At 45.3% G+C, this 11,838-nt stretch overlaps 1 protein-coding gene across 5 annotated transcripts in view; it reads left to right on the top strand.

The window, feature by feature from the left end:
• The first annotated feature begins 2,438 nt into the window (after positions 1-2,438).
• Positions 2,439-11,838, top strand: part of LOC306802501 (epigen) — a 34,705-nt gene continuing 25,305 nt past the window's right edge. The window contains exons 1-5 of one of the 5 annotated variants that reach the window (XM_079306837.1): positions 2,439-2,636; positions 4,536-4,744; positions 5,047-5,169; positions 9,503-9,655; positions 10,340-10,447. In XM_079306837.1, the coding sequence (XP_079162963.1) occupies positions 2,494-2,636; positions 4,536-4,744; positions 5,047-5,169; positions 9,503-9,655; positions 10,340-10,447 (736 nt within the window). In that variant the 5' untranslated portion in view covers positions 2,439-2,493. The remainder of the gene's footprint in view (positions 2,637-4,535; positions 4,745-5,046; positions 5,170-9,502; positions 9,656-10,339; positions 10,448-11,838) is intronic. The other 4 variants (XM_079306836.1, XM_079306838.1, XM_079306840.1 and 1 more) reach the window with 4 other exon arrangements.

Genomic DNA, 11,838 nt, shown 5'->3' with positions numbered 1-11,838 from the left:
AAGGAGTAACAGTGTTTGCTACAGTAAAAAACAGTAAAAGTTTGCAACAGTAAATTTGTTTCCAAAAAATATATATATTCAGGTCGCAGGTGTAACAAGGATCTCTGGCACTTCTAAATGCCAAGAATCCCCTTGTTTGGATTCCTCAGTGCACATTTCTAGGGCAAATAATCTCTTCTGTCACACGATACTTGTCTAGTGACAGACAAATGAACTGCTGCTTGCCCATGAAACCCCACAAAACCTCATCTGAAGGCACAACCACATCCTGGCCTTGCTGACACAGGTGAGTCATGAGTGCTCTCCTGTGACACCTGAGGAGAGCTGGCTAATCCCCAGAACACGGGACAGACAAATGAAGGCATATGGAAATCTGTCCATAAAAAATCCAAACCACTCTAAAAATGCCAACCAACCCCCCCCCCCCCCCCCCCAAAAAAAAAATCCCAACAAACAGCCCAAAACAAACAAAACAAATAAAGCAACAGATGTGAAGAGTGGGGAGCTCTGCAGCTATGGGACAGCACTTCTACAGTGTATCTAATTCCCCACAAAGAATACGGTAACATTGTGAAGATGTAGAAGGGAATACCGATCGTATTAGAGGCATAACTCGCTTGGAGTCCCCACAGTTATCAAAATGCTTTGGAAAAATTCACACACTTTCAATAAAGAAAATGCCGCGATCTTAGAGAGGCTTATATAGATAACATCAGCAATGCAATATCTTTGCTGAACTTTTAAGATGAAAAGTACATTGAAAATTATGATCTGACATATAATTTCCGGGGTTTTTTTGTTTTTTTAGTGACGCGACTGACCCAGAGTGAAGCTGCTTTCCAGGATTGTCTATAAATGGGTGTTATCCCAAACCTTTAAGTCATCCGGTGAGTATATCTATCAAAACCAAAGTTAGCTGAAGAAGGGATTGGGAAGTGACAAGAGAATGGACATAACGAGTATGGGGATTGCCAGGAACTTCAGTGTGGATTTTACTTGTATTAAATTCATAAAGACATCTTTTGTCGACTTCAGTAGCAGTGCTATTCTATCTGCGTACCCAAGTGATTCTTTTAGAATAACCCAAAAGACAGCCTTCTAGTAGGAATAGTTATTGTCCATCACTTACTTTATAGTACGGGAGTTGCTATTTAATATACATCAGACCTAAATTATTTGCTTGTTTCTCCATGAAAACATGCATTTAAACGATGTGGTAATATTTGCGAGCGGCATTATAAATGTTTATCACTGTTTTTACTGTACTTACTTTTTTTCCTTTCTGAAAGTAATCCCAGAATCTTTGTTTCACGTTCGGTCCTCCAACGAACGCAGACGAGACGCTGCTCGCCGTCCCCTCAGGCGTTTCGCGCCCTTTTTGCCGCCGCGCGCTTCCGGCCACCGCGTGAGGGGACGACGAGGGTGAGGAGGGTGAGGAGGAAGGAGCGATGAGGAAAAGCCCCCGATGGGCGCCGCGTAGCTGGCGGCGCTGCGAGGGGCGCTGCTGGCGCTGCAGCAGGGAGGAAGGTGAAGGTGAAGGCGAAGGTGAAGGTTTCGCCATCGCCTCCGCGGCGCCCGACCCGGGAGCAGCAGCGCGGAGGGCCCTGTGGTGGCCGCAGCTATGGCGGTCGGACCCCTCAGGCGGGAGCGGAGCCTCCAGCGAGGGACGAGGGGAAGAGCCGGGACAAGCAGCGAGATCCAGGTGCGCTGCGGGCGGGGGATGCTGAGGGGCGGGCGGTGCTGAGGGGCGGGCGGACAATGGAGTGTTTTTATCTAGGGTATATTTGATAAGAATAGTATTTTAGAAAGGACAGGGCATTAAAACCCAGAATGCATACTGTCTGTGAATGCACCTGAGCCACATTCCATTTGGAAACACCTAACTCATCAAAAACTTTGCCAGGACCATAGCGGAACATGAAGACTCACAAAGCTGACACATCTTTCCAAAGCTATTCTCGACTTTATAAAGGAATTTTCCCGCTGTCAGTAGGCTGGTGAGGGTGCTGTTATTAATTTGGCATGCTTTTTATATGCTATTTCAGATCTTGGTTTGATTTCTTGTTCCGCTCTGCACAGACGGTTTTTTAAGTATAAAATCTGCCATTGACCGTGACAGAAGGCACTAATATGCAAATTGCAAACCATTCCATGAGGCTTCGCCCCTCAGAAAACACGAGGAATAACTGCTTGTCCGTGGAGCTCTGTGTCTGCCCGCTCCAAATTGGGAACAGCAGCTCAGGGGAGCCAAACCCTGCAGACGCAGCCCGTGTGTGGCACCGCTCGCGCTGCTCCAGCTGTACCCTGAGCTCCACGTCGCTGTCACGGAGACCCACTCCCAGCATCTCCCCTCCCTCCGCTCCGCCCTTCCCTCCGTTCCGCTCGTCCCGGGCTCCGCCCGCTCCGGCCGCGCTCCCGGTGCCGCCCGCGGTGCCGCCTCCTCCCCTCGTCGCTTGGTTGCGGCGTCGCTTCCGTCCGCGGGGACCGGCCGACATGGCGGCGGCTACCGCTGCCTTCTCCTTCTCCTCGTCCTCCGCCTCCTTCTCCGCCGCGCTGCTGCGCCCGGGCTGGGCGCCCCTGAGGCGGTGGCGAGCTCTCGCTCGCAGCACCAGCAGCTCCCCTCGCAGCGCCGCCAGGTACCTTGCGCCGATCGGATCTTTTCCCTCTTCATTCTCCTCCTTCCTCCTCGTCCTCCTCCTCGCCCCCCTCACGGGCGGGTCCAAAGGGCGCGAAAGGCCTGAGGGGTCAGCGGGCTCGGGTCCCCCGCGATCGCCATTCGGGGCGGATGCCCTCGGATCCCCGCTGAGTTCCGCGGTTCTTCCCGGCGAAACGGGGCAGAGCCAGCGGGAGGGCGGGCGGCGAGCGGGCTGCGGCCCTGGCCTTGGTGATCCAGCGGGGGTTTAAGCGGTGTCCTTGAATTTGAAGTAGCCCTTGCAGTGTGACCTTCCAGCCCCCTCCCAGAGGGGATCTGTGAGTACACGTTTGCTTGCTCCTGGTACCTTGAAGAGCCTCTCAGTGGATTAATCCAGAATTACAGCTTATATTCATCCTTTGATGGCAAACAGGGCACGCTTTGGTGCAGTGGGGATCAGTGTCCTGACAGTAATCACCCCGTTTAATTTATTGCACTGTCTGCAAAGGGATTCTGGTGTTGGTTTTGCATCACTGTAGCTCTGAGCTCTTGCCTAGGTGTGCATGGGAGGGACTCTCTGAGCTCCTGCTTGCCAGTGTTTTCATTTATATGTGATTGTCTTAAGACCTGGCTGAAAGCTGACTAAAGAGATTCAGCAGATCACAGGTACCAATACTGAAGGCGGCATCTTTGTGATTTCAAGAATGAAAAGATGAGTGAGCTGACCCCTTCGATGTTCTGTGTATTGAGAACTGATTCTGCCAATTTTGGGAGAAACAGATGTATTTCTGGACCAGTGCATATCCTACTTCTGTTCTGCTCTGCTAGTAGCTGGTTTTTACAGTTCTGCAAAACATAGATGGTCCTGCTAATAATTTTCCAGAGGTTTTTCTGGGGTGTGGGACATGTCCTATTGTGATGCTCGATATGGTCTCAGGCTTTTAGAGTACAAATTAATCTAAAATGGCAGATCTTTGTTTCTGTCATGTCCTGCAAGTCACCAGATCCATAAACAAGAGGAATTTTCTGTTGTAAATCCACGCTGGGTTCAGAGTAAGAGCATCCATGGGTGGGTGGAATAACAGTGGGACAGGATGGTGTAGTAACACGTATTAAGTCTCTCATTTAACTTGGTCGTGAAATCTGTCACAAATCTATTATTAAACCTGTCATTGACCAGTACCTGGTCAATTTTTTAATGTGCATAAAATTTATAATAATAGTAATTCATGTCTTAGTTTTAATGTCTTGAAGAGCCTGCTGCAGTGTAAGCTTTCTGTACAGGTGATGCTTTATTTGTTCATGCAGTTCTTGCATGATATTTCTATCAAAGGACTTAAGATATTAAGATTCTAAACCTAAGAAGCATCAACATATTTCAGTATTTGCTATTTTTATATTTTATAGATGTGAGAAAAGCTATTTACTGCCTACCTTCCCAGCAGCTATGAAATATGAGAAATACTTTGTTGAGGCCTGGACAAAAAGAGTGCAAATAATCCTATGTCAAACCCATTTTTAAGGAAATTTGTGGTGGGAAGTGGGTAACTTTCCTTAAACCAGTAAAACCTAAGGGCGTAAGAATGTTCTCATGTTTCATTCCAAAATGCAGGAGTTCATGTAAGTTTATGGGGCTGGCTGTGTGTGTTGGCAAAGTGAGCTGTGGCTGGTGAGCTCCTCTTCCACCTGCACTGATGTGTGCTCTTCCTGTGCTCTTCAGAGAAGAGGGCGGGGAAACTCTTCTTTTCTCATGTAGATTTGTAGTGTCTAAATGATTTTCAAATAACATTGAGATGCTAGCGCAATAATCAAAGCACTTGGCAGTGCTTGAAATGGTGGATCACACGTGTCTTCTTCCTGGTGAGATTTTGGTGAAATATTGTGTCTCTGTTTGTCTTCACAGTGATGAAGCAACCGTTATCTCAGGGACAAAGCTTGCTCACCAGGTCTTGAAAGAAGTCCGAAGGGACGTGGAATCCTGGATATCCGCTGGGAACCAGAGGCCTCACCTCACTGTCATCCTAGTGGGAGACAACCCAGCCAGTCACATCTATGTCAGGAACAAGATAAAAGCAGCTGCAGCTGTGGGTATGTCATACAGGTGCTCCTTTGGTAAGAGCAAGATCCCCTTACTTAAAAGGGAAAAAATGGAGCAGGAGCAATCCCCTCAGTGCGTCTTAATTGTGCACCAATTTCTTCCGTGTTTTCTCTGATGGGCCTGAGGGATTGCATGGATGTATGAAGACAGTAGCTTTAATGTAATTTGAATGGGAGCCCTAAGTTTCATTTTGCATCTTACAATGGTGTTTGGAAACAGTTGTTAAGAATCAGGCGGATTTTTGGGCTAAATGACTAAGTTGCACATCACTCAGTTTGCTTATTCTGACATATCTTCTGGTTTTTGTTTTTATCAGGCATTTCTAGTGAGATCATACTGAGGCCTAAAGACGTTTCACAGGAAGAGCTTCTGGACATGACAGTAAAACTCAACAGGGATTCAAGAGTTAGTGGTTTACTAGTTCAGCTACCTCTGCCAGGTATGAGACATCTTTGTCCCTCTCCTCATATACAGTCTATGTAAGAGGAATGAGTTTAGTTCTGGGCTGCAAGTGTACTTTAGGGACATAAGCAATTCTTGAAAGAGGACATGCATAATGAAGGCTTAGCTGTTATTTTTATTTTTGAATGTGCAGTTTATTTTAAAGAAAAAAACACTTCCTGAGAAGAATTTCATATCATATTTAAAACTTGCCTTTTGTAGTGAACAGTCAGAGTGGTGTTTCAAGGCATTTCACATAATTTATCCAGTTTAATTATCTTTATTTTTTTAGCATGTTGCACTGGTTTGCCTTGTTGCTTGAGTTCTTTCATCCTCTATATCATCCAAAATTATGCTATCTAACAGATGATGTTACAGCCTTTCTCATAGTGATTCCAGGTTTTGCCTAAAACATTTGTTTATGTTTTCTTTGTTGGCCTTAACATTCCACATGGACTTTATGCCAAGGTCCTTAAAGCCTCGACTTAATTTTTGGGCTTTTTATTTACCTTCTCCTAATTCGTAATAAAATCTCACAGAAATATCACTGGGAAGTAGCTGGCAATGTGGTATTTTTGCAGTGATAAAACTTGCAAAGAAAAAAAAAAACTAGACTAAAACTCTTTTTTATCTATAAAACAGCAAAAGTGGGGCAGGTGCTGAGATGCTTTGGTTGTATTTTTAATAAACAATAGTGTTCATGATGGGGAGGGCTTGGTATTACATGGAAGCTGCCTGGAATGGCTTGTGCACTGAAATAAATTTGCCACAAGGTGGAAGTACAACACAAGTAAGGAGCCACATCCTTACAGATCCGAACTCCTCTCCCACTAACAGATTAGCAGCAGGAGGTGATTAACAAAGTTTCATTGCAGCAATGAGAACTGCAGGAGATGCAACACTGGAAGCCTGGGGATGGAAATCGTCCTGCCTGAAGCCTGTAGCAAAGGCAACAGGCTTGTGTTCCCCAAAAATGTCTTACTAGTGAGGGTACTCAGGGAAAGGTTAGGTACAACTTGTAGAAATGCATTTATGAGGAGGATATCAGGTCACTTTTGTGATTGAGCTGTCTGCTTTAATCAATGCACAGTTCAGAACTTCTTTTAGTCTTGAAATGTAATGACTTCCCTGTATCCTAATTGGAATTGCCTGGGAGATGGCCTCTGTGGGAGGAGCTTGTAAGTGTAGTGCTGAAGGCAATCTTCCCCAATGAATTAGAGCTGTGTACTGATCACTGAGGAGTGGAAACAGCCTTGCCTGCCAGCGAGGGTGGGTGTTATAAAAAGTGGGTTAGGTGCTTGCCAGTTGCTTGGAGTTAGAGTGTGCTGGCTCTGCTGTTGGCTGGAGGGCTTGTGCAGGGGACAGGCCAAGTGGGGTTTTGTGTGAGGGGCAGGATGGAGTTAGCTGGTCATGCAGGAGCAAGAAGGGATCTCGCAGAGGAAGGAGTCACTGGAGCTGCTTGTGGGAAACTCACACAGAGAAGGCAAGAGAAGCTTTTGAAATACTAAGGGACTGACACTGGTGTCAGCTGTGCCTCCACTGTCAGGCCATGAAATGTTAATCTATTTGAGACAGAAGGTGAAAATCCATACAGTATTTTTTTAACACCCTTTTGTGCCGTGTTGTTGTTTCCATTGGTCTTTCCTTTTGAAAACCAGTCTTTATTTTACATGTGCCAGCACCAGAGGCAGTTGCTGTGTAAGTAGTTTCTCTGTGTGCAAATACTTGCCAAGTGATGCCCAGTGTAGGCCTGCAAGTTTAGCTGACAAGTGGGAGGAACTTGGCCTGGAGAGTGCATGGAATGACAGCAAGGAAATTTATACAGGTATCAGTTGATGTTTTATGAGACTGACAATAAGATAATTAAGAAATAAAGAAGGCATGTGGGAGCAAACCAGACAAATGCATTTCTTGGGGCCAACAGGATCTGCTTGTTAAATAACAGAGTGACTGTCTCTGCAGTTTGAGTTGGTCTGGGGGTGGCCTGCCCAGGACAGTGTTTGGGAGCATCCCTGAAAGAAAGAGTCCACATGCTCTTCTCAGGCCCACTGCTCACTTGTCCCCAGCTGTGCAGCTGCATTTCTTCCCAGTGCTGTAAACCCTGTTCTGAAATTCTGCAAATCAACTGAGTGTGGAAAATATCCATGTAAAGTATGTTTTTGTTTTTTCCTTGTACATGATTGTCTCTATTATCTGTCTGTTTCTGGGAAGCTAAAGGCACAGTGTGGAGGAGGTGTTTTTCAGAGTGGTGTTCTGCTCATCCCAGGCACAAGGAGAAGCATGGCTGCCAAGTTTGTTGGATGAACAGCTGACTTGCCTAAGGGTAGCAAGTTCTCTTTTGCAAAAGCCTGTTAATAGGTTACTCCAAATTTTATTTTTTTTTTTTTTAATCCTGTAGTTGATATAAAAACAAGGTTATGGTTGCTTTTGGTCTCAGTGAGGCAAGTTCTAAGAGGCTCTTCCATCAATGTACTTAATATCTTAATTTTTGCAGTCTTTTCCCTTCAGCATTCAGAAGGAAACTAAACTTCCTCCCATAAAAAATGGAGAATGGAATTGTAAATCATAGCAACCTGGTTTAACACTAGGGGTTTTTTAATTTGAAATCATTCAACAGGGGACTACCATGGTTTAAGTTCTACAACATGCTTATCTTTTAATGCAAAGCCACAAAAGCCTACTAAGTTAAAACATCCTGTTTATGTCTCTAAAATATTTTTACTTGCAACATCTGAATTTCCTTGTTGACAACTCATTTTCCTTTGCTTTTTAAAACTTCCTGTAGTGCTCTCTGACTTGGACACTGGGGTGTCTTGGCACGCAGTTGCAGAGTTCTTCAGGTTGTGGCTGGAGTGGGTGATGCAAGAGATGCAAAAAGCACTTTTGCTCTGAGTTGAAAATTGCCCAGCCACAGTCCACTTGTCAGATTTAGGGGAAGGTGCTCTGATTCACTCTCATTGATACTCAGGAGAAGCCACCAGTTCTCAGGAGGTTCAATAACAAACCGCTCATTAGCCCAAGCGGGTCAGTGGCTTTCTCCCCATTTGCCCACTCTGGGGCTCAGCTTGACTCTCTCCTGTAGAAAACCTTCCCTCAGGTCTGGTTTGCTGAGGGTCAGTCGCTGCTGTTTTGGGTAAGGCCATGGGTCAGTGGCTGCCATTTTGTGGCTGTGGACAGGCCGTGGTCAGTGGCCGCCATTTTGTGGCTGTGGACAGGCCGTGGTCAGTGGCCGCCATTTTGTGGCTGTGGACAGGCCTGTGGGTCGGGAGGTGGGGCCCGCCATTTTGTGGCTGTGACAGGCCGTGGTCAGGTGCCGCCATTTTGTGGATGTGACAGGCCGTGGTCAGTGGCCGCCATTTTGTGGCTGTGTGGACAGGCCGTGGGTCAGTGGCCGCATTTTGTGGCCTGTGGACAGGGCCTGTGGTCAGTGGGCCGCCATTTTGTGGCTGTGGACAGGCCCGTGGGTCAGTGGCTATGCGGCCATTTTGGGGCGGTGCTGTGGGTCAATCCATTAACACAGTTTGGATTTTTGGGGCGGTAATGGAATGTTCTGTGGAACTGTTCCTTGAGGTATTATGTGTTCCAAGGTTTGTTTTCATTTGTAACGCTGCAAGAGAGGGTCTGGCAAACATTTTTTGTAATCAGTTTTGATGGTTGAGGTAGTGTAAAGCTTTACGCAGATTGCAGAGCTGTCCTGTATCATTAGTGCATATGAAAAATATTTGGCTATAAATAAGATGTTTGCAGGCAAATGTCTTTTAAGCCATGGTTCAATGCTTTGTGATCACCAAATGTCCAACAGTGTGTGTGTAATTCTCACTTTTCTAATGAAGTAGCATATGTTTTGGTCCTACTGCTTAACAGTTGACTAAAAAGTAGTATTGTTGGAAAAGGAGAGCTAGACCTGCAAAGTTATTTCAGTTTGAGATTTCCATGAATTTGTTTAAAAATTAGCTTGTGTATCCTCTGTGGGCTTAGAAACCAGAAAAATGTATATAACTGTTCTCCTGTGGTTTTTGGGGTTTTGGAGCCACTTCATATTCAAGAAGTGAATATTTAAGATTGCAGAAGTGACTTTCTTAAACATTTCTCCTTGTAGTTACGGTCCTTGTTCTCAGCTGAGCACTGGGCTCTCAGTTTGACAGAATCTGTTGTATTAGCACTGTGGCAGACTCCTTACCCTGATTTCCCATGAACTGCTCGAAAGGTGGAATTGCCTTTGAGGGGGGTGTAGTTTGCTCAATGAGGAGCAGCGAGTAGTTAGCCAGGCTAGGTCTGGGCTGTGTGCAGTGGCTGGTGCAGGAGCAGTGTGTGAGAGCCGTGTCTCCCAGATCACGTGGACGAGCGCGCGGTCTGTAACGCCATCGCCCCCGAGAAGGACGTGGATGGATTCCATATCGTGAACATTGGGCGGCTGTGCCTGGATCAGCCTTCCATCATCCCTGCCACTGCTGCTGCCGTCTGGGAGATCATCAAACGGACGGGTAAGAGACCCGCCTGTCCTGGAGCTCCGACACCGACCGAGGCTCACCTCGCGGCTCAGCCGGGAGGTTCTGGCTTATCTAAAGGCATTGGGCTGGTTGAAGAACAAACTTCTAGAGCATTCATCAGAATTAATTGATTGAGTTGCCAAGTAGATGGGCTCTTGTGCCATTAGCACAACTGTTGATTAAGTGTAGACAGTTGTAATTGATGGAGCACTTCAATAACTTTTTGAAGTTTGTAGTTTTGCAGGGAAATTTCTGTGCTGTTCTTCTATTTGTCAAATAGAAGATTTATGGCCTAAGTTCTTGTGGAGAAGGGGAAAAAACAAGAACAAAAAATGGGAGCACTTAATTCAGTAAAGGGGAAAAGGCATGTGTGTTCAATAGTTGTAATTTACTTAGAATGTACATGTTCTTACTGGTAGACTTAAGTGCTTACCTTTGTGCTGGAGCAAGGAAATTAAGCCCTTGCTAGGGGTGATTCGGATAACCTGAATGAGTTGTCAGTTTTCTTTCTCCAAGGTGAAAGCTGAAAGTTTTGTGGACTCATCCCTCAAATTCAGCCTTGTGGATTTTTCAAGTTGTCTTGATGTCAGCAGTCCACAACAACAAATAATTCTGTCAATGGGATTGAGAAGGGTTTACATTTATGAAACCAGTGGAATATTTTTTTTTTCTTACAAGGAATACAAACATTTGGAAAAAATGTCCTTGTGGCTGGAAGATCTAAAAATGTTGGAATGCCTATTGCAATGCTTTTACATACTGATGGAGAGCACGAAAGGCCTGGAGGTAAGTCCAGGAATGTTGTCCCAATGTTTCCATTTGTGAAGTCTTGAAAATAAAGCTGACTAGAGGACTTGGATTAAAGAGAAAGCTTTCCACGCTTGTCAGTACTTGCAGGCTGACCAGGAAGATAAATTTGTTAACACATTTCCTGACTTATTCTCAGGAGAACAGTTTCTGGACTTGACTTTTTCTGGTGTCAAGTCATCACTTCCTCCTCCATTTGAAACAGCTACTATTCCAGCTGGTCCTTGAGGGTAATACTGGCAGTGAGGCCTGGAAGAGCTGCAGAGGCTCCCGTGGTGTTTGCACAGTGTAGCTGCTCATCCTCAGGCTTGGTCAGTATTGGTCTGGTTTGTCCTATGCACATGAGCATACACATGTGTACTTATACAGACATATACATTTATTTATGAATAAAACAAAGGTGTGGCATGACCCTTGTGTTGTGCTAGGTCAGTGAGCTGTTGCTTATGAAAATAACCAGATGACCAAACAAGGAACTTTGCAGCATAAGCTCTATGATTATTTGTTGGCCTGGGGGATATTTCTGCAGTGCAGTTTATATCCCCCTGGAAATTGGGTGTTGTGGTGGAAATATTTTTGTAATTCTAATTACAGAAGCCTACATGTGCTGCTATAATTGTGCTGTAGAAATTAAAACAAATATAATTTAGATAGAATGCTGCCCTTTTGCAACTTCATTTTGATGTTAGAAATACCATGGTGTTGTGCACAAATGAGGTAAACATGGACATTTAATCCCAGGCCTGTAAACTGGAGCAGAGTGAAATCTGTTATTAATATAATAAAGCACTAAAAGCTTTATACTAATCATAGAGTTGGTTTTTCCATTCAGCCTCTGTGGGAAAGTTATTTGTAACTTCTCTCAGTGCTTGAATTGTAATTACCATTGGTGCATAGGTCTGCTCTCATCCTCATTCCCACGAAAATTAGTAGCATTTTTGCCATTTGCTGCAAATATTGGGTGACTTTGTTATTGACAGTGCAGCTGGTGTTTTAAGTAGGCTTGGTACAGCACAAAGTCATGTTACAAGCTACTTGCATGTTTCCCACCTGGAAATGAGGAGACCTCTTGACCTGTGATGCTTTCATCAGCAGCTTGTTGCAAAACCCTCAGCAGCTGCCTGGGCAGTTTTTAGCTGTAACTAAATACTGTTTGTCCAGCTTTTGGGTGGATTGGATCCCAGTCTCAGTGTTGTTATCTTGTGTTCTGGTTTTCTAGTTTCTGTTTGACTGTCTGGTGGTGCAGCTTGTTTTGGGGGGGCCAGTCTGAGTTTTTAGTGGTGCTTCATGGTCTTCTGCCAGTGTTCTGGTTCCTGACATGTCAGGTGACTTGCCTGGCAGCTCTGTTTGCTGGCAGTGCCAGAGGTTCC

The sequence above is a fragment of the Erithacus rubecula genome (assembly GCF_903797595.1).
Source record: "Erithacus rubecula genome assembly, chromosome: 5".
Classification (NCBI taxonomy): Eukaryota; Metazoa; Chordata; class Aves; order Passeriformes; family Muscicapidae; genus Erithacus; species Erithacus rubecula.
Note: the sequence above shows the minus strand (reverse complement) of the source record. Positions and strands in the feature narration are given on the sequence as shown.